Source organism: Emys orbicularis, chromosome 9 (genome assembly GCF_028017835.1).
Source record: "Emys orbicularis isolate rEmyOrb1 chromosome 9, rEmyOrb1.hap1, whole genome shotgun sequence".
Classification (NCBI taxonomy): Eukaryota; Metazoa; Chordata; order Testudines; family Emydidae; genus Emys; species Emys orbicularis.
The window spans coordinates 23,489,727-23,511,573 of record NC_088691.1 but is presented as its reverse complement, the minus strand read 5'-3'; the positions used below and the strand labels follow the sequence as shown (position 1 = coordinate 23,511,573).

General features: G+C 44.1%; 1 protein-coding gene across 1 annotated transcript; it reads left to right on the top strand.

Annotated features, from left to right (window-relative positions):
- Window positions 1-590: 590 nt before the first annotated feature.
- VSIG4 (V-set and immunoglobulin domain containing 4) lies at window positions 591-10,846 on the top strand. The gene is made up of 7 exons (XM_065411248.1): window positions 591-645; window positions 3,026-3,382; window positions 4,171-4,452; window positions 4,908-4,976; window positions 5,453-5,566; window positions 8,692-8,713; window positions 10,636-10,846. The coding sequence occupies exons 1-7, from the start codon at window positions 591-593 to the stop codon at window positions 10,844-10,846; spliced, it is 1,110 nt and encodes a 369-aa protein (XP_065267320.1).
- The last annotated feature ends 11,001 nt before the right edge of the window (window positions 10,847-21,847 follow it).

Here is a 21,847-nt window from a genome sequence, read left to right as displayed (position 1 = left end):
CCTGTGGAAAAAATGTGATCGCATATTTCAATACTGTACCTTAATGCATATACACAAGGGCCCTGAATTGATTTGTCACAGTCTATCTTAATTCCGGCACTTCCTAACTATTGAGTGCTTCTCTTTTCAACCATAATGTGCTTTTAACAGAACTTGCGTGTGTGGTAGAGAATATAAATATATGGCCTCTGAGAGAAGAATGGAAAACATGAAGAGAAGGCAAAAATCTCCAATTAAAAAGATAATCAAAGGAAGCAATTACTTGGACAATCAAATGAATGGCAAGCAAGGCAGACTCAAAGTAAGGGCAATATATAATGGTAAAAGAGAAAAAAAAACGGAGTCCTTTTTCTTAACTCCATCCTTCATTAGGATCTGTCCTATCTGTAGAACCGTCACTCAAACACCTTCAGCCACCAGTAAGACATACTTGTGGTTTTTGTGAAAAAAGGAAGGAAAAGAGCAGCAGCAGCAACTCTGTATGCTAGCCGAGTGAGTGAGTGAGTGCTGAAAGGAAGTATGGCTGCCTTGGCATCTGCTGATAAGACAGGAGGTCCAGGGTAAGAGAAGTAGCTGCGGTTCTGTGAAGAATGGAAAAGTTAGAGTGGTTAGTGGTGTTCGTGAATTCCTTTACCTTCTGCAATGGTGAGTAAATGAAAACGTTTTCCATATTCAGAGACGGTTAATCTAGGTTCACATAGGTATGGACTTGATAAAAGATTTTAAATGTTAAAAGGCTGTGAAAACCAGTATCTCTTCTGTTCTACCAGCTTGGTTTTCAGTCACTTCAAATTCAAACCATGTAGAAAGTAGCAGCATATTATCCCTGGAGTGAAAATGCAGCTTGTGTATTTCCAGTTCAGTCATTTTGCAACACATACAACAAGGAGAATGTAAGAAACAGCCCAGTATTGAGCAATTTGTCAGATTTAATGTACTCAGAGTAAGAATAAAATAAGACTGTCCAGGGTACTGGGAGAGTTTATTCTCTGGCATTTTAGCGTCTTCAAAATTCATGTTGTGGTTGGAATAAGTTCATTCTTTTTGAACTTAGCTTTTCAGAATTGTACTAGTGTAGGGGTGGGCAAACTTTTTGGCCCGAGGGCCACATCGGGGAATAGAAATTGTATGGCGGGCCATGAATGCTCATAAAATTGGCGTTGGGGTGTGGGTGTGGGCTCTGGGGTGAAGCTGGGGATGAGGAGTTTGGGATTGGGACCAAGGGGTTCGGAGGACGGGACGGGGATCAGGGATGCGGGAAGGGGTGCAGGTTCTGGCTGGGAGTGTGGGCTCTGGGGTGGGGCTGGGGATGAGAGGTTTGGGGTGCAGGAGGGTGCTCTGGGCTGGGATCGAGGGGTTTGGAGAGTGGGAGGGGGATCAGGGTTGGGGCTCAGGGGTGCAGGCTCCTAGCAGCACTTACCTCCAGCGTGGTGTGGCCCCCGACCCAGCGCCCCAGCTGGAGTGGGGTCAAGTCACGTGGTGCAGCCCCGACCTAGCACCCCAGCTGGAGCGACGGAGCCGGGCTGAGCCCCGTGGTCCGGCCCCCAACCCAGGACCCCGTCCAGAGTGGGGCTGAGCCGCGTGGTGCAGCCCCGGCCGTAGCACCGGAGCAGGGCCGAGCCACGTGGTGCGGCTCACGGGTCAGCTTAAAACGGCTCGTAGGCCAGATCCGGCCCACAGGCCGTAATTTGCCCATCCCTCTACTAGTGGGTGTCATTGTAATTACAGTGCTAGCTATGGCTCTACATACAACTCTCTTCCAGACAGACTCTGATCTCCATAACTGTAAGATATTCTAGTCACACTGGTATAATTGAGATCAGAATATGAGCTGTCATTTTACATCGTGCTGCAGTTTCAAATGAAATGCGCTTGCACTTCATCAGTAAATCTGCACTGAATGACAATGAACTCGGAAAACAGGATAAGGGGGAAATGTTGAAAACTGCTTTGAAAGGTGAGTGTGGAAGCCCTGAGTTACTCCCATGTTTTAGGAAAGGATGTGGGGGAAGGCACCAGTCCTGGTTTGTGATGCAAAAGTAGAAGTTTAGATGTATGTGAACTCCTATTTCAGTTCCTTACTTGGAGTTCTGTTTTAAACTGAGTTAAAAGTAACAGGAAGCTTTCAGAAAAGGGGACCGGGGGGCGAAAAGTAGGAGCTGGACTTTGAGGAAAATTCTGAAGTCACTTGCTAATGAGATGCAGCAGTTCTCAGACTATTTATGAGGCTGAAATTTGGACAGGCATCTGATAAACTGGAAGAGTGAGCCTAGATTCACAGAACTTGGAGATGAGATAAGAATTGTGGCTCCAAATGCAAACCTGCCCATAGTTCTGATCCAGTGCTCTGGTTGGGATTCGTCTTATAAAGATGGCCATGAACCAAGAAGACCAGATGCAGATCTGGACCTCCCCAAAGTTCAAGGAACTTCAGTTCCATTGTTCCAGTTCACAGACCAAAGGCTAGTGACATTGCAAGAGAACTCATGACTTGTGTTTGAACTAATTAGGACAACATGCCTTGTGTGCATCAGCCTCTGAACATCTCTTTCTGCTCTATGGGGCACTTGAAGGAAGAGGGGAGGGAAACTTTCTAAGCAGCCACATTAAGTTATGACAGGATCTGAGAGGCAATAACCATAATTCCTTTTCATGAGTAGAGCTCAAAGCACTTGACAATCTTTTTGTGTATGTATCCTCACCACACCCTGTGAGACAGTGGTGTTATCTGCATCTTACAGAGGGGGAACTGAGTCACAGAAATAATAAGTGGCTTGCCCAAGGTCACACATGAATTCCACGGTGGAGCAGGGAACTGAAGCCAGGTCTTCCACATCCTAAGCCAGTGCCCTATCCACTAGGTGTGACTACGGAAACCAAGCAGTAGTGTTTGTCAAGAATAACTGTCTGTGCTTGCAGCTTAGTGGACTCCACCTGGATGTGCCTCTAGCACTGTTTGGTCTTACTGACATTCTCTCCTCTGTTCTTTTATTTTTACCCCTCATCTCCTGCTCCCTCTCTACAGCCATCCTGGAACTGACTGGCACCCACAACATTGAAGGGACATGGAAGAGTTCCGTCACCTTGCCATGTGTCTACAGGCCTTCCCAGGACTTTGTACAGCAAACAGTCATTTGGACCTTGGACCGAGATCAAAGCCCTGCTACCGTCTTTCGAAGAGATAGCTCTGGCAATCACATCCTGTTGTCACAATACAGAGGTAGGGTCAGCATGCCAAATAGCATGCCAGGAGATGTCTCTCTTGAAATTGAGAAGCTTGAAGTCACAGACAGTGGACACTACACTTGCAAAGTCACCTGGAGAACCCAGAATAAGAGCCTGCTAACAAGGGAGAGAACCACTACAGTTAATGTTGTTAAAGGTAAATCCAATAATAAAATTTGCATTTACTTGGCATTTCTCACTCATAAAGCGCTTGACTGAGCTGGCTTTAGATCTGGTGGGGATGGGGTTATGCAGAGGGACTTCCACTCCACACTGACTCCCCACATCTGCAGGGTTGGGGCTAGTATTTCCCATAGATTCTCGAGCGCCATGCGTCGTCTTCACTGCACTGGCACTAGCCCCATTCTAATGAGGGGGAAATGAGCCAAAGGATGGGATTCATGCCTGCGACATTGATTTGGGGATGTGGCTTGTACCTAGTTTGGCCACTAGTGCTAATTAAGATTAGCCTTCACAACTGCCTTAAGGTGCCTCACTGCTGAACATCTCTATGGGCCTTGCAGCAGTTATAGAAGAGTTGGGGTACAGGATTGCCCCAGCTACACACTCCAGAACATCCCCAACACACCCAGAACTCTCTGAGCATTGGTGTGGAAGGCTTATGGAGGGGCAGAAAGACAGTGTGGGGGTATTCCCACTGCCTCTGACAGTGAAAGACTGAAGTGTGGGGGTATTCCTTGCAGTGGCCACGTTGTGCTAGCATAGCTGGTGCAAAGCAGTCACAAGGAAACTATGACTGGAGCTCAGAACTCTGTATAGAAGGGGGTTATATGAGCAGGTAATGAATTAATTCATTCTGGAGAAGGGTGAACAGCCATGGAATTCAGGGAAGACTCCTGCACATTTCTATAATATCCAAATTCCCAGATCAAATACCCTGCAAGGGACAATTCAGACTCAGATCCCTTTCCCTCTGTCTTTCAGTTGCAGTAACTAAACCCATCATCAGACCAGGCAATCTGGGATTCACTGTACCAAAAGGGGCTAGGACAAGCCTGACCTGCTCTGCCAATGGGTCCCCACCCATCACCTACCGATGGTTCAAGGGAGAGCCAGGAGGAAACGCAGTGCGTGTGAGCAGTCACGCCATACTTATGTTTGATTCTCTGCGAACATCTGACATGGGGAAATATTACTGTGAAGCAGAAAACAGAGCACGCTCACAAGTCATACGGCAGAGTGATGCAGTGCAGCTGACTGTGAGGGGTAAGTGCCCCAAACTAGTGCTTGGTGGTCTCTGAGACACTGGATGATAATGAGGCAAATGGCTTAGAGGGTTTAAGAAAGGTTTAGACATTTAGACTGAATGTAAACAACATCTGTAGTGACACTTCCTAGCTCTCACTCTCAGCCTTCATAGTTAGGACATAGCTGATCATAAAAATGACCCCATAGCTAGGGTCATAAAAATGTTCTCAATCCTCCAGCTCTGCCACTTGCCAGCTTGCTGACCTTAGGCAAGTCCCCTTCCTGTGCCTCAGTTTACCCCGGAGATAACAGGCATTTCCTTTGTAATGCCCTTTGAGATCTACGGATGCAAAGTACTCTAAAAGACTTGGGAGGTTTACAACTTCCCCCCTGAAGACTTTGCATTTATCCAATTTATAAATTCGCAATTGAAGGGATGGAAGAGTCTGACACATTCGTCACTTCTCTCTTAGCCCTTACAAAGCCAGCAACCACGGTACCCTGCTCTGAGACCAAGGCGCACAACATCGTCTCAGAAGGAGGTGAGGCCTGCTCAGTGCTGAATTGGAAGCAATTTGGAGACGGGAAGGGAAGTGGTGTTTTCATTGCGGTTCTGTGTAAATGATGGAGAAGGGTGGGCTGAATGTGACACGTCCACTTGCTGCCATTTTAGAAGTTAGTCCTCAGGTTGATAGAGCTTGCTGGAAATTACCTCTGCTGCCCTATGTGGTTTTAGCTGCTACACCCCTTTCCTCTGCTGTCCAGTGAAGCATGACCTCGTGCTGTTGGGCTACTTGGTTACAGGCTCCATGGGATGGCAGCTGTTCTAACACTTGGAAGGACATGCCTAGAGGAGTCATGGATTTCCTTAGCTCCATGTGGTACGGCATGAAGTGATCAGGAGCAAAATTCCTGCCTCCATACTCCAGTGGTTTGGGAGGATTCAGTATGTTGGGGAGCCCAGCAGAGCACATTTGCTTCTTTACTTGAAACCTCACCATGTGCTGTTTTGATTTAGGTTACCAGGGGACCAGCCTGCCCCTCTATCTCATCATCCTGATCGTTGTGCTCTGTGTGGCTATGGTGTTTGTTGTCATTGCGGTCGTCTTGTGTAGGAGAAAGACCAAGAAGGGTGAGTGGGGTGTGCTGGGGATGCTCCGGGCGAACAGGTTGACTTTGTTTCTGAAGATTTCTGGAGAGGGGCCAAATAAAAACATTGCTACAGTGCAATGAAAGAAAATGAGTCAATCAAGATCACTTCTTGAAATGGAACACTAAAGGGTAGGCATATCGTATCAAGACCAGGAACTGACAGGGTAATCATAATCCACTGTGCTAGTCTCATTTTCTTTGAGCACTGAACCTGTAGTACTTTATCTATCCATTCCAATAATGTGAATGCACTTCTTGCAGCTGTGTGCCCCAGAGATGTTTGATAGGAAGTCTACATGGTTTCATTCTGTAAAAGTTGCTTCCAATTGACATCTCAACACAGTTCCTATTGACTGTAGAAAGAGTAGATTACTGAAGGGACCACTGTAATCATCTAGCCTTGGCCCTCCTGCAGAACACAGGCCATAGAACTTCCCTGAATTAATTCCTGCTTCAAGTCATCCCCCGTTCCACATGTGGTTTCCTGGTTTCTGTGCAACCTGCTCTGTACATAGTTCCTGGACATTTTCCTCTGCCTCAGGCTTCGCTGCTGCTACTGGCCATGCCACCACTGCTTCCAAAGAAGGGCCAGATAACTTCCTTGGTCCGTTCTTTCAATAGAAATCTGCCCTCTCCTCCTACCTGGCCTGTGGAAGATGAAGTGTGGTGGGGAGGTGGTTGATGGGAATGGGTAGTTCTCTGCTTGGCAGATTCATCACAACTCCATCCATGGGTGGTGAGCAAATATGAAAGGGCAGAGAGATGGCTCAGCATCTGCCAAAGAAAGCCTTCTGTGCTGAGGTATTCCTGGCAGTCATACTGCACTAGCATAGCTGGTGCAAAGCGGTCACCAGGCAACCAAGAACTGAGCAGGACGTGAGCAGGCAATGAATTATGTCAGTCTGGAGAAAGGCCCAAACCCTGCATCTGAACAGACATGAAATTCAGATCTGGCCCCATATTGTCCCCTAAATGTATAATAAACAAACACCCAGATCAAATACTGCCCCAGTGTTGGGATAATTCAGATCTACATAGTTAAGCAGTCTATAGCATTTGTCACCACAGAACTCTGACCCAGTTTCCATGCCCCTGTTTTGGTTTATGTTCTGCCCCAGTCTCCTGTTGGGATATGTCTGCTTTTGATGCAGCTGGCCATTTGAATTTTTTTTCTTCATTGGGAACTTTAGCGCTGTTTGTGTGAGTTTTACATGAACATAGGTATTTTACACACTTTTAAAGAAAAATACTTTTATAGGCATTTTTAGATAACTTACAAAATAATGTGGATTATGACAAAGTGATAAAGAAAAAATGTCAGAAAAGAGGGTTTTAAAACTACAAAAAAGATCAGTCCTTTACATATGCTGAGGTCTTTTCAGAGAGAAAATATTTTATCCCTTTTTTTAAGTAAAAGTATTAAATATTAGTTTTTAGAAAATATTTATGCATTTAGGTTACTTTGAAAAAAGTGTGAAAAATAATTGTATGTCTTTTGAAATAAAGAATAGCGCATATATATTAGAGAAGATAAACAAGACACGAAGTGAGAGAGAACAGCCGAGAAAAGCAAAAGTCTCTTAGCCTGTTACAGAAAGAGAAAAAATAAAGGAGGAGAGAGAGAAAGTTATAAAGCAGCAAGAAAGCCTGTGTAACTGAGCACATGGCAGAGAGAAGAGAAAACCACCTAACCCCTACAGCTGCTTCTAGTCAAATGCCAACAATTCTGGGGGACAAGCTGGTACATTATCTTTTAATGGATCAACTTCTGTTACTAGACAAGCTTTCGAGCTACACAGATCTGGTCCCTTGAAATGTGTTAACTACTCATGCTACACAATCTGTTCTACCTTGTATTTAACTGTGACACTCTGATGTTCCAACATCTTCAGGTGTGGGAAATTAACTCTGAGTGTCACAACTAAATACAAGGTGGAACAGAGTGTTTAGCACAAGTAGTTTATTATGCTATTTAGTTATTATTGGACACTATTCCTTTTTTCCCCTGCATTATTATTGACCATACTACCATTTTCATCTAATAATGGACCAATACTATTGTCTGGATTCCTTTTTGTTCCTTTTGTTCCTTGTTTGTAATTAAAAACTCCTTATTGTTCTTAACTCTGCTGGTCATAGATTTCTTTTGCTTCCTTAATCAATTTTCTACAATTCTTAGCTGTTTGTTTTTATTCATGACTATCTGCTTCCCCCAGTGTTAAATGGTGCAGTTGTGACTTAATGGGCATCTTAAATCGTTCCCAATTATCATTCACGTTTTTCTGTTTACTTCCACCCAGCTGATTTGGCTTGTGATTGTTTTCAGTTTTGTAAAACTGACTTTTTTTTTTTTTTTTTTCTTCCCAAAGCACCAAGTATCTATATATTACTAGTTTGGATGTCATGTCATGGATATATTTTGTCATTGCAGGATGTTCACAGATAAATGTAATTGAATCACTTTGTAAACTTGATACTAATTTTGCAATTTTAATTTTTAGTTCTGGTCAAATCAACTTTAGTGTCTACTTATTAGCCTGGCAAGCCTAATACATCCAGTCCTAATAGGAAGAGATTTTCAGTGTTCATTGCAGCATAGGGCACTTCAGTGACAGATGCCTTTTGGAAAGTATCACTGTCACAGGGCTCAAAAAAAGAATTAGATCACTCGATGATTGCTTCTTCTGTTCATTCCTCTGAAGCACCTGGCATTGGCCATTGTTGGAAGACAGGATATTGGGCTAGAATGGACCATTGGTCTGACCCTTCATGGCCGTTCTTATGTAGAACCATCATCCAGGGAGGGGCAGCAAGATGTAATGGACTGAACACAAGGCTGTTTCTATTCCCAGTTTTGTCAAGTCTCTTAACCACGCTGTGCCTTGGCTTTACCATGGGTAAAATGGGAATAACAATACTTACCTAACAGGGTCCTGGAATGGATGCACTAATTTATGATTGTACTGTGTTATGAAAACATACTGTGCTATGTAAGTGCCAATTATCATTACATCTTTCAATGATAAGACTTTAAAAATAAAAATCTGATTTCCACTAGGAAGAATGAAACTATAAAATATTCACATTTCTTTTTCTTTTTTTCAGATAATCCGAATGAAGTAACAGAGTGAGTAAGATTCTTCATCTGTCATACTGAAAGAACTTCTGGGGTTATAATATTGATTTCTGTGGCAGGAAAGCTATTTGCCAAGTGAAGAATGAATGTCCTCTTTGGTTATACAGGAGGAGGGGTTTGAATAGCTTAATGATATTTGTGATTGACAGCATTAGATATTCACACAAGGGACAGCGATAGAAATGTTGTTCGTGAATATCTTAGAATCACCAAAATTAGAGTTGGAAAAGACCTATTGGATCCTCTGTTCCTTAACCAAAGAGACCAGTGCACAATTGTCTTCTGTAGTGAATTCCCAGTGTTTTGTCCAGAATCTAAAGAACGGGAATTTCTAGCTCTTCTAGGGTGACCAGATGTCCCGATTTTATAGGGACAGTCCCAATATTTGGAGCTTTTTCTTATATAGGCACCTATTACCCCCATCCCCTGTCCTGATTTTTCACACTTGCTATCTGGTCACCCTAAGCTCTTCCCTTGGGATAGTATCCAAGTTGAATGGGTCTCCCAGTTGAGAACCATTTCCTGATGTTCATCCAAAACTGTCCTTTGCTGAACCTCCTTCCATTACTCCCTGGTATTTCTTCCTGGACTATCCTAATCCTAAATTTGCATCCCTGTGTCCTACTCTTCCATTCACTAACACAAGACAAGCTGCCAATTTAAATGTCCAAACAATATGTAATGTAGGAGCTATTTATCCAAATGCCAATGAAAGTGATCATGAGTGTGTGTTGTAGTGTGGTATTCTGCCAATGAAATTTGTCCAAGTGAGGTTTGTACAGCAGTATGTTAAAATAAGGTCTAACTCTAATCAATATTGTTCGCTGCATGCTGGGACTTCTCTTCATTGGCTGCACCTGCATTGTAAAAAATGTGGCCAGCCACATGCCACCTTGCAGAACTTTATCAGCGGTACTTGGCCCATAAGTTGCAATTTGTCCACTATTTATTCTGTCCTTTATTTTCCAAGGGCCAAATCCCCAGCTGGCATAGCCCCATTGAGGTCAGTGTTATAATGCCAGCAGAGAATTTGGTCCCAAAGTTAGCAGATTGTTTCTCTCTCTTTCTCTTATCATTGTTGCCTTCCCTTTTAATACAACTTTTTCAGCCTCCCATAATGTCCTTGGGTTAGTATCCAGAGTCTTGTTACTCCATAACTAATATTCCACTGTCATTTAAAAGCAGAGGGCCAAAGCCTGATCTCTGCCACCCTGCTGTAAATCCAGTATCACTCCATTGAAGTTAGTGGAATGACTCCAGGTTTATGCTGGTGTAATGCAGACTAAAATCTGGCCCAGGATCTAAATTCCCTCTAAGGTGTGCGGCCGCACAGGAGGCCACCAAGGGCTGCGCACTTAACTCCCCCAGCCCCGGGGCTGCGGCGAGGAGACATGCCTCTCCCTCCCAGCTCTGGGGCTGTAACGGGGAGAGGCGCCTTTCCCCCAGCCCCAGCCTCACAGCTGCTGTGGCGGGGAGAGGCACCTCGCCCCAGCCCTGGACCTGCTGCGGCGGGGAGAGACGCTTTCCCCCAGCCCAGGTGCTGCTGCAGGGAGAGAGGGCTGGGGGGAGTCCTCATCCCTGGTCCCACCCCAGAGCCTGCACCCCCAGGCCTGAGCCCCCTCTCGCACCCTGAACCCCTCATCCCTGGCCCCACCCCAGAGCCTGCGCTCCCAGCCGGAGCCCTCACCCCCTGAACCCCAATCCTCTGCCCCAGCCCTGAGCCCCCTCCCACACTCCAAACCCCTCAGCCCCACCCCCACAACACATCACCTCCATATTGGTGCACATAACAAAATTCATTCCGTACATGGATGGGAAAAAATTAGAGGGAACACTACCCAGGATCTTGAAGCTGGTTGATGTTGAGTCTCCCCTGGTTCTTTCCTCCCATTAATATTAGACTTTTGTTTCAGTCATAACTCCATGAACCTCACAAGAGGAGAGACTTGTTCAGGTGTCAATGTCAAGTGCACGTATGAGGAAGCAAAATCTAGAGGTGAAAACAACTATACATCACAGCCTGTGAAAGAGAATGAATATGAGACAATTGGCACAATGAAAAACGACTATGCGACTCTTGTGAAAGCAACAGCATCTGAATATGAACTGGGGGATGTTCCATAGAAAACCAGCATTTACACACCAGCAGCAGTGCAGAAGATAGGGCTGTAGAGCTTGAATGGTGACCACTCATTAAGGGAAGCCCTTCATCCTTTCCACCATCTTCTCTGATAAAAATATTAAGCTCATTGCTTTAATTGTTGAAGGGCAATTGCATCACCCTCTGGTTCTTCATGGAATCCAGTTTGCCCTATTGGTGCTTGAGAACTTGCATGAAACCTTCCTAAGATCAGCTTTCCTGGTGTAAACTATCCAGGAATGATACAAGGTGAGAAGTTTCTCTCTCTCTCTCTCTCTCTCTCCTGGGTTTAACATTCAGCACAGACAATGGAAGGTCCTTTAATAATGCGAGGAGAGTTCAGGAAAAAAAACTGAAAGCAAGGTAAAAATAAGAACCACACAGCACTGGAGGTACCAGCGGAAAGGAATAAACTCTACATCTGTATCTTGCTCTGTAATAGTTTTTATACCATACCTCTAGTGCAAGAGGAAGTCTGTATGTATTCTGTAGTAAAGTTTGGCTGCTAGTTAGCTAGCCAATCATATGGTATCTCAAATTGCAACTTGGGACCTATTCTTTCAGAGAGTCCCTTTCTTTTGTCTCCTGCTAGAATTACATTTTTAACATTTTGGAAAAGATGGCAGTCCACGTGTTCCCTCCTTTTGCCACTTCACATTGCGGGATCTGGGCAGGGTTTACAATAGTGACAATTGTGATTAGCAACAATGATTGTTCCATTCCAGGCCACGGAATCCTTGGGTTCCCCTTCGTACGTCCACCTGTAAAATGCATGTAACAATTTATATTATGTCCTTCTTAACCCCCATTTTGTGCCTTTTTATTTGCACTTGATTTTCTCAGTTTGGGTAGACCGTGATTCCCAGGCAGGTCACACCATGCATTGACCTTTGCTGCTATATGTGTTAGCCCTCCTTTTACAATATCCACCAAAATAACGGTAAGAAGACAAACAAAACAAACACACAACACAATCTTTGTCATGACAGTAGAACCACGGTGCTCTGGGTTATTCTTCCGCTGGCACCAGCTTACTTGTAGAGTGTCTGAAAAACAGAAGGAACATTTCCCAGCCCTCTGGGTAGGGACAGAATTGCCTAAAAATAACCCTTCTAAATCTTGCTGACTGCAGGGAAAACGGAAGCATTACCGCCATCCTTTCCTTGTTTTGTTCTATAGACAGGCTAGTGAATTATCCCACTGTTCATTCATGAAATTCATGAGGTGGTGTACCTCAGTTTCCCCTCTTGTACAACAGACCACATTTGTAATGGTTTTTCTGCTGTGCCTAGCTTTAAGTTTATTCACAGGTAGCAGGTGAGAAGCATTATTGCCATATGAACTAACAATAACATTAGCATCAAATCTATTACCAACAGGTGTTTATAAGTATCTTGTTATACCATGCCTTTTATTTAGACAAATTGTCTTTGAGGCCAGTGTGTTCATTACCCTTTTGAAATCTTTGCATAGGCTTGGGGTTTTCGTGAATTACAAGGTCAGGGTGTTGTGTATGTAAGCAGACTCCTTTTGTATCTGTCTTCAGATTTTAGCACTGTGCAGACACACACACAAAGGGTTAACCTGTCCCCTCTTATTTTCAGGCTTGACTTGTTTTCCCACCTCCCTTTCCTGGAGGGTCATTGTCTTCTTGCTTACAAGTAGTTTATTTGCTGACCAGGTATATTTATTATTTGCCGCTCCTTTGTGCTGCCATTTATGGGCAGTTCTCTCCTTCCCCTATCAGCTAGGTAATTTGCATCCACACAGAGGCTTTCTGGCTTGCTTTTGGATCCAAAGCTCTTAGCCGCTCAGAGACTCTGTCTTAAAAGGCACACAATTAATTTCCACCAGAGTTCTGATTACTTTTCATTTTAACTCCTGCTTCTAAAACACACAACCACCTGGAAAAGAAAACACAACCTATTGTGGCTCCTTTTGGAGCCCTAATAGGATTTTAATTAAGTAGCATGTTTTGTTTGCATTTCTTTTACCCCTTCTACAATATACACTGCACCTGTTCTGGGAAAATGTCTCCTCCTCCACAGTTCAACTCTACAACATTATATTAGCCACATCAACTTTCACACAAGATGTTACTGCCTCCCCCATGCCCACAGAGTTCTCATGCACCCCCACCAAAGCGACCATCCGATCACCCAGAGCCACCCCAAGGCTCAGTTTTCCCAACATTGCTCCCCTTTTCCTTCTCTTTTTTCCTGTGCACACATACACAAAAGATCCAGAATGTTTCTCTCATCCCATGGCCCTGGCCGTTTCCCACAACAGCCACAACTTTGGTCTTTATTTAAAAACATATTAAACATTGAGGAACCTTAAGGGCTGAATGCTAAATACCAAAGCCAAACAACACTAGTTACCTGTGTCTGGCAAAAACTGTCAGTTTTGCAACTTTGAATGAAAGATTCAAATGGATTTAGTGCTATTCTTTTTTCTTTATTTAAAAACAAAACAAAACCAATTTATCTTAAACCTACAAACAGGATTTTACAAACCATGAGTGTTGAAATTGCAGAAGAGCATGTTTTCCACTGCATGACAGCTGGTGAAGATTGGACATGCAGAAGATACCTAATTAAAAGCACTAAATTTGGGAATAAAGAATGTTAGTCACAGGTTTTTTGATATGCTCTGAAGTTTGTCAAAGATTTATTTGCAAAAACTTTGTGGTAAAGGCGAGTCAGCTGTCTTTCTGAATACAACATTAAATGTTATGGAATACATGATGCAGCTCTTCTCTGATTTACATGTTCTTAATCACTATTTCTAAGCTGATTTTATATTTTAAATGTACGCTTAAGCTGTCATAAAGTAATCATTCCAGATAACTACTACATACTTAACTCACTGAAACAAAGACATTATTTTAAATTAATCAGTCACAGAGGTTTAGTGTCTTCATAACAATATTCATTGCTTTTAGAAAAAGGGAATACTAATTTACATTGTGTGATCTCCATAACAATAGACATGTTTATGAAATTTCACCAACTTTAAAAAATATGTTTCCAAAGATTTTATGCATAACAAAGGATTTTATATCTTACTAAGGTACTCTTTTTGCTGGAGGGTTCTCTTAAAACTAGTTCATCAAATAATCAGAAGTAAAGAAAGGGAAACTCGTTTGTAATTAAAATTAAAATGTGTATTTTAGATAAGGGTGGTCTTTTGAAGGATTTATTAAAAAAACTATATGTCTGAAGATCCAAGCATTTAAGGCTAAAGATGAATACTCAGATTATGCATCTAAAAATCTAGGCAAGGATTTTTTAGAGATGTGATTTTATAATCTTCAGCAATCTTCTAATGAAATATTTTTAAAGCAAATTTTAAACTAAGGTCCTGTAGATGAACATGTTCTGAGTAAATATTACAGTAATGCACAACTGTTTTTGTCAGTAAATTCAGAAACTGACAGTATATACCTGGGGGTTGGCAAATGCCTGTTCAATGGCTTCATTACCCCTTGAATGGCTCTTTAACAGTTTCAATGTTGTGCTAATAGGCCTGGCAGGCTGGAGACTTTTTCACTTTTACTAGATCCCCTCCGGAGGAAGACTCACCAGGCTGCAGCAGCCAGCTGTGGGAGCCTGTAGGAAGGGTCAGAACAGGGGTAGGAAGAGGTGGGAGGGTGGACACTAAGACCTAGAGGTGCCCCAAATTTTCAGGTGCCCTACGCAGCTGCGTATGCTGTGTATGCCTAAGGACGGCCCTGGTGGTTGTAGTAGACACCTGACCCCCTTGTGTAATTTGTTTAACTACTGCGGTTCAACCCAATGTGAAGGTACCGAGTTGCACAAATAATTATATTTACATAACTGGGTTTTATCATCGAACCAAAAGCTTCCTTCTTATAACACCACAACTGTTACTCTGTAACATCTTCACAACCGTTCCCTTTTAACATTTCCACAACTCCCAACCATTTACTTCCCTCCAAATTCCCACCACATTCTGTAGTATTAATTTCTGCAAACAACTGCCTTTTTTACCCTGTGCTATCTTTACCTTGGGATTGTTCAAAAAGGCAGTACAAAACTTTTACCTCCATGGTTACCCCTGGATCTTTTACTCTAAAAATGTTAGCGGAATCCAGCAGACTTCCAAAAACAAACACACATTGTCCCAAAACAAACAAACATTTCACATGAATATCTAAAGTACCTTCCATTAAAACTTCGGAAAAACCAAAAGTGTGAGAGAGGGGAGTGGGGTGGAAAGCAACCAATTAACCCTGTGAAGTTATTTTAAAGTACAGGCTAACAGCAGCAAATTAAGCGAACAGAGGAGAAGGAGAAGAAAAAGAAGAAGAAAAGGATATAGTTAGCTCTGAGCACAGGGTAGGGCTCCCTAAGTTTAAACAGTTGGGAACCCTTACCCCCAGGTTTTTATCCTGGCTCTGGGAGAAGAGTGTTACCCGCTCCTGCAAACCCTGCTGTTTTTCACTTTGAAACTTTTTTCTCTCCACTCCCCTAGGACCAAGTCCCAGCTCCTGTCTCTTAAGGTGGTCTGTTAACTCTGTTTTTGACTCCAAACCCTGTTGTGCCAAATCATCTTTAACCACCCCTAATGCTAATTTTCAGTAGCCTTCACTGGAGTAGCACCAAACTTGAAAGATTACTGGCAGCTTCCCATAATGCTGCCTTTACTTCAAACCTCTTACAAGCGTACTTAAGTGCCTCCTTTCCCTTGCAGGCATCCTGTCCCCATGGGCACGGACCTCCTTCCACTACCCATTTATCCAGGAGGGTGGGCTCCTCAGCCAGCCCCCATCCCTCTGGGTCCCCTAACACTGCTTCCATTTCCTTCTTAATCTCATCCCAGGTTGACCCCCATGCCTGGAATGGGCCCTGATTCTTCCATATCCACTTATCCAAAAAGACCATTACCCCAGTTTGCAAGGACCCGCAACTACCATCATGAGAGCCTGCCATAACCCCCTCCAAGCAGCTGCGGGGACTGTTGGGGAGGGAGACTTACCTGGCTGCCACTCACCTGTCCGATGTGATGTATCCGAGTCACAGCACCAAGATGTTAGAGCAGAGGTGGGCAAACTTTTTGGCCCAAGGTCCAAATCTGGGTATGAAAATTGCATGGCGGGCCATGAAAGCTCACGAAATTGGGGGTTGGGGCGTGGGAGGGGGGTGAGGGCTCCGGCTGGGGGTGTGGGCTCAGGGGTAGGGACAGAAATGGGGAGTTCAGGGTGCGGGAAGGAGCTCCAGGCTGGGGCAGAGGGTTGGAGTCGGGGAGAGAGGGCTCTGGCTGGGGGTGCAAGCTCTGGGGTGGGGCTGGGGATGCAGGAGGGTGCTCTGGGCTGGGACTGAGGGCAGGAGGGGGATCAGGGCTGGGGCAGGGGGTTGGAGCATGGGAGGGGGTTAGGGGTGCAGGCTCCGGGTGGCAGTTACCTCAAGAAGTTCCCCCTCCTACGTGAAGGCACGGCCAGGCAGCTCGGCGTGCTGCCCCGGCCACAGGTGCTGCCCCTGCAACTCCCATTGGCCCAAGTTCCTAGCCAATTGGAGCTGCGGGGGTGGGGCTTGAGGTGGGGGCAGCATGTGGAGCCCCCTGGCTGCCCCTACACATAGGAGCTGGAGGGGGAACTTCTTGAGGTAACCGCCACCCAAAGCCTGCACCCCTAACCCCCTCCCGTGCTCCAAGCCCCTGCCCCAGCCTGGATCCCCCTCCTGCCCTATGGAGGGGGGACATGCTTCTGTTTCTGGGAGCTGTGCAGAGCCACGGCACATGTGGATCGGGGCAAGCCCCCGGCCCCTCTCCCCAGCTGGCAAAACCCAGACCCCGCTCCCCGATGGGAGCTCGACGGCCGGATTAAAACATCTGAAGGGCCGAATGTGGCCCCCGGGCCATAGTTTGCCTACCCCTGTGTTAGAGGGCTTTCCCTCAACCCTCTCACTTCCCTGGTTCTTCTCACGCAGACAGCAAGCAGCAAAAGACCAGAAGTCTGAAGTGCAAACAATGCGATGTTTATTGGGGTTAGTTTCCAAGCAAGCATATTCTGAAGCCCTTCACACCAGTCAGGCTTATCGCTATACGCCGATAGAGTCTGTTCCCCAGTGTTCCGTTCCTAGCTCTGACGCCACAGAGCATTTACCCTGTGTCCCCCTACCCAGCTCTGACGCCGCAGAACCTTGCCTGTGTCTGTTCATCATTCCCTATTCCCGCCCCACCCCCCCCACTTAGCAAGCATGATTCCAATTTCCCCTTCCACTTCCTGTTTGACCCCAGTTTATATAGTAATATTCTCAGCTATACCTTAACCAATCATTTTACTGAAATTTAACTAACCAATCCTAACATACTGTAACATAATTCTCTAACCAATTATATGCCACTACCCTAATTAACTTACACCTAGCAAAATTAGTTATACAGCAGACAGAAACAATTAGAGAACCAGACAGATTCACAATAGAAAAGTGGGGGCCATAAAGATAAAACAATACAGAAATGAGGGTTTCACAACCACAACCATTGATAAGGGCATCCTGTCTGGCAAGAAATCAATCTTAAGATCTGTTTCTCTATCTGGTGGTGATGGGCATTATCAGGACAGGATCGTCTTCCTAACAGCCCAATACCACCTTATTTCAATTAATTGGTTTGGAATGTGAGGATGTGGCCGCTGCCCCTGCTGCTTAGCCAGAGGCCTTAGCCTAAGGACAAGGCTTCAGAGTATCCTAGTGAGAGAAGGCCCATACATAGGCGGACGGTGATTTTGATTCTTTGTTTTATACCTCTATAAGTAGCTAAGTGATAAAAATACACCTACGTTCTTAAAGTATAGGCCTTTACAAGCAGGCCTGAATATCTGTATTCTAACAGGTGAGTACCTACGAAATGCTAATTATTCCAGTACTTTTGTAACTGTCCTTTACCTGCGAGATCTTTTACATTTGTATCTCTTGTACTGCTACTTGTTGGATATGCAGTGCCCTTGGCTGATTTTTAGGAGTCGCTGAATGGGGCCAATTTCTTGGTTTTGAAAAAACGTGGGTTTGTTTGTTTCAGTTTGGTTTGTAATTTTTCACATACCTTTGCTATGTCTGGATTTTGCTGGGAGCAGCAATACAGTGCAGACCCAGCTGTTCTAATACAATTTCAAACCAATCACATATGTCAGGAAATGTGGTTGTTCTTATATCATTTCCAGTCTGAACAGGTTTGATTTCAATATCTGCACTTCCAGCTACTGATCTCTTTTGAAGCATGAATGTATCTGGCTGCAGCAGCTGGGTTAAGCATTGTTCACCATCATATTTTAGATCCAGTTCCTTCACTTTTTCCCCCTCCAAGTTTCATTTCTTTTCTTGAGAACGGTTTTAAAAATCTAGAGCTACGAAACCTAGGTTTTAAAATGGAAACAGAAAATGCTGACAGTGTTTTTATTGGTGATGAGGTCTTGGAAATGTGCAGGCTTGCTGGCACCAGTATGCTCCGGATGTGGGGAGGTTGGGTAGCAAAGGAGGAACATGAGATGAAGTAATTAAATTCTAGGACTGTAAAATCAGCACATTTGTCATGCCTTTCATCATTCTGCGTGTAAGAAGGTGCATGAGCAAATAGCTCAGCTTGAGGGAATGTACCAAACATCTAAGAGTAAAGAAGGCTAAATTCCCTTGCAGAGTATTATCATGCATGTGCTGGATGTTTAGGTATAACCCAAGTGCTGAGGGTCATCTTTCACACAGGGATATCCTGACACCTGATATTTTGAAAGTGGTTAGGCACCACCCAGGGAAAAGGCGATGCTAGATCTGCTCTTACTGATGGAACACAGCAGAGCATCAAAAACCTGTTGCAACAGATTTAGCTGGTGTGCTGGGACCAGTGTATGATGGGAGCTAGTGCACTGACAAGACATTTTGCACCTGATAGGACAGAGGATCGTTTTGTGAAGACTGATAGGACCCACTTCATTTTTGCAACTTCCAGCAGATGCCAAACATTAGCTATCTGATTTTAAAGCAATAAGGAAGGTCAAAAATATAAATATATAATTAATACTAGTCAGCATAGTTTCATGCAAGGTAGGTCTTGTCAAACAGGATAGGATTACAGGTCTGGTTGATAAAGGCAACTGTGTGAGATAGTATACTTGGATTTTTCCCAGGCATTTGACATAGTATCACAAGACTTCTTGATTGAAAAACTTACATTACTATACATGGAATTGAGAGGTCAAACATTAGATGGATGAAAATCTGAGTCGCTGACAGATCTTAAAGTGTAGTTGTTAATTGGGAGCTATCAATGAGTGGAATGTTACTATCCCCTGGGGATCGGTTCTTGGTCAAATGCTATTTAATATTTGTTTCCATGATTTAGATTATGATGTTAAAATCTTTTCTGGTAACATTTGCAGAGGACACAAAGGTTGGTGAGGTAGTGAATAACAAGGAGGATGGATTCAGAAGGATCTGAATCACCTGGTTAACTGATCACAATCCAACAAAATGTGTTTTAATACAGCTACATGCTAGGTAATACATCTGGGTTCCAAGGATGCAGGTTATACCTACACAATGAGACTATCTTGGAAAAAAGTGACTCAGAAAAGGACTATATGGTCATTATAGATAATCACCTCACTGTTAACTCTCAGTGCAATGCTGTATCGAAAAGGATAAATATGAGATCCTTGGATATTTAAAAAGGGGAATATCAAGTAGAAGTAGGGATGTGATCTTCCGTGTGTAGACAACATTAGTAAGATCGCTACTAAAATACTGTCTCCAGTTCTGGTGTCCACACTTCCGGAAGGCTGAGGAAATACTGGAGAGAGTTCAAAGGAGGACCAAAAAATGATCTCTGGGCTAGAAAACAAGCCTTTGATATGAGGCTGAAGGAGCTCAATCTCTTCAGGTTGCCGAAGAGAAGGTTGAGAGGTGACTTGATTGCTGTGTGTAGGCACTTACACGTGGAAGGGACATTTGATTGGGGAGCAGGGGTCATGTTTCAAAGGCATAACAAGTTCCAATGTCTGGAAGATGAAGTTAGATAAATTCAGCCTTAAAATAAGACATAATTTCCTAGTTTTGAGGATAATTAAACATTGGAACAGTTTAGTGTAGCTGAGGCATGGCCTGTCATGAATGAGTAACAGATGGGGGGAGCACTTCTTGGAAGATAGAATTAGGGAGGGAAAGAGATCATTAGGCTGAAAACAGAACATTCATGCAACACAGATAAGTAAATAGGGCAGTAGGCTAAAAGACTGAAAGTCTGAGTCAGCTAAGATAAGAGGGAACCATTTACTACAAACAAGATAACAATGGACAAGATAAGTTAGGAATGAGTGTGGACAATGGGTGGACAGCACATACTGCACAGGGATTGGTTCCTGCAAAGTCACCAATCCAAAAGGTGTGATGCAATGTGTGAACGTATACAAAGGGAGAGGGTTTCTGTGTAACTTTGGAGCTGTGATGTACCCTGCATCCACCCTTTGCATTTGAGTCCGACCAACTTAGCATAGTCTTGCTGTATGCCAAATAAAGATACCAGAGTAACGAAGTCTGGAGTTCTTGAGAAGTCCAGTGGAAAAAGGTCTCGGAGGGAATCCCAACACTTACCAGGCGAGGTGGTGGACTTACCCTCTCTCATGTCAAAGACTCCAAGCATTGGTATCTTTTAAAAACATATGCCTTAATCCAGCTTCTGGGAGAAATTCGATGGCCTCTGTGTGGTTGGGAAGGAGGGGGTGGCCTGGCAGACTGGATGGTTGTGGCTGTCCTTTCTGGGCTTGGAACCTGCGAATCTGAATCCTCCTGTTCATCCTCTGCCTTCAGGGGCCAAGTGGAGAATGGGACCACTTGTATTTCCCTCAGCATACTCATAACACTTGCAGTTATTCATTAAGATAATGTTTATCATCAAATCTAATGCTTCAGGGCTTCAACCAGTCACTAGTAGGGGTCAGGAAGGAAATTTTTTCCCCAATGCTCAGTTGGCTACATGTCTTGGGATTGGTTCATTTCCACCTTCCTCTGAACTATCAGAGATTGGCCACAGCAGGAGACAGAACACCATATAGGGTGGATTAGAGGAGAAGACCCTGGCTTGTGGGTCTTCCTCACACACTCAGGATCATACTGACCTCCAGATCTGGGGTCAGGGGATTTTTCTCCCAGATCAGATTTGCAGGGACTCTAGGGTTTATTAGTCTTCCTCTGCAGCATGGGGCGTGGTTTGCCTGCTGGTGTCATCTGGGAATGTCTCGTCTAATCAATTCCCTGCCATTGCAGTGGCCGTGGGCATTGGTGGCACCTTGGTCTCTCCTGTTCTCAGTCTGTGGCATGCAACTTCATTTTCTGAGGACTGAAATGCAGCTAAAGTATTTGGGTGAAAATTAATGTCCTGTGTGTGACAGAATATACCCTTGTGGATTTTGCCACTAGATATCCTCAAGCAATAGCTCTGACTAACACTGAGGCGGAGGGAGAGCCAGTAACTGAATATGTACAAAGGTTCAGAAAAGAAAGAAGAGACAAACTAACCCCAAAGACTGTCAGTCCAAAGAAAATGTGTAGTATGATCAACATACTTGCAAATGCACTTTTGAAATAAGAGACTTGGTAATGGTATTAAGCCCTGTGGAAAAAAATGCAAAATTCTTGGGAAGGACTTCTTGAGGTGATAGAGGTAGATGAAGATACATAACATATCATGTTAAAAAGTCTCATGTAATGCTGTCCCACACCCAGTACATGTAAACAGACTTAAAGCATATCACAGGAGGAATGACAGGGTAAACATCTGCTGCGCAGAAAGGGAAATGGAGGCACGCTGCCTCTTTGATCTGATGGCTGAACACCAGACTGACTCAACTTTGGAAAGCACTGATATCTGCAGTGCCTTAACTCCAGTTGAAAAGGCAGAGCTGTTGTCAGTGCTGCAAGAACACAAAGAGGTGTTTTCTAACAAGCCAGGGAAGACACACTTGCTGACTC

Coding starts and splice junctions, on each gene's coding strand:
- VSIG4 (XM_065411248.1), top strand. CDS start 591: ATGGAAAAGTTAGAGTGGTTAGTGGTGTTCGTGAATTCCTTTACCTTC. Junction 4,453..4,907: donor AGTGCAGCTGACTGTGAGGG/GTAAGTGCCCCA, acceptor CTTCTCTCTTAG/CCCTTACAAAGCCAGCAACC. Junction 4,977..5,452: donor CAACATCGTCTCAGAAGGAG/GTGAGGCCTGCT, acceptor GTTTTGATTTAG/GTTACCAGGGGACCAGCCTG.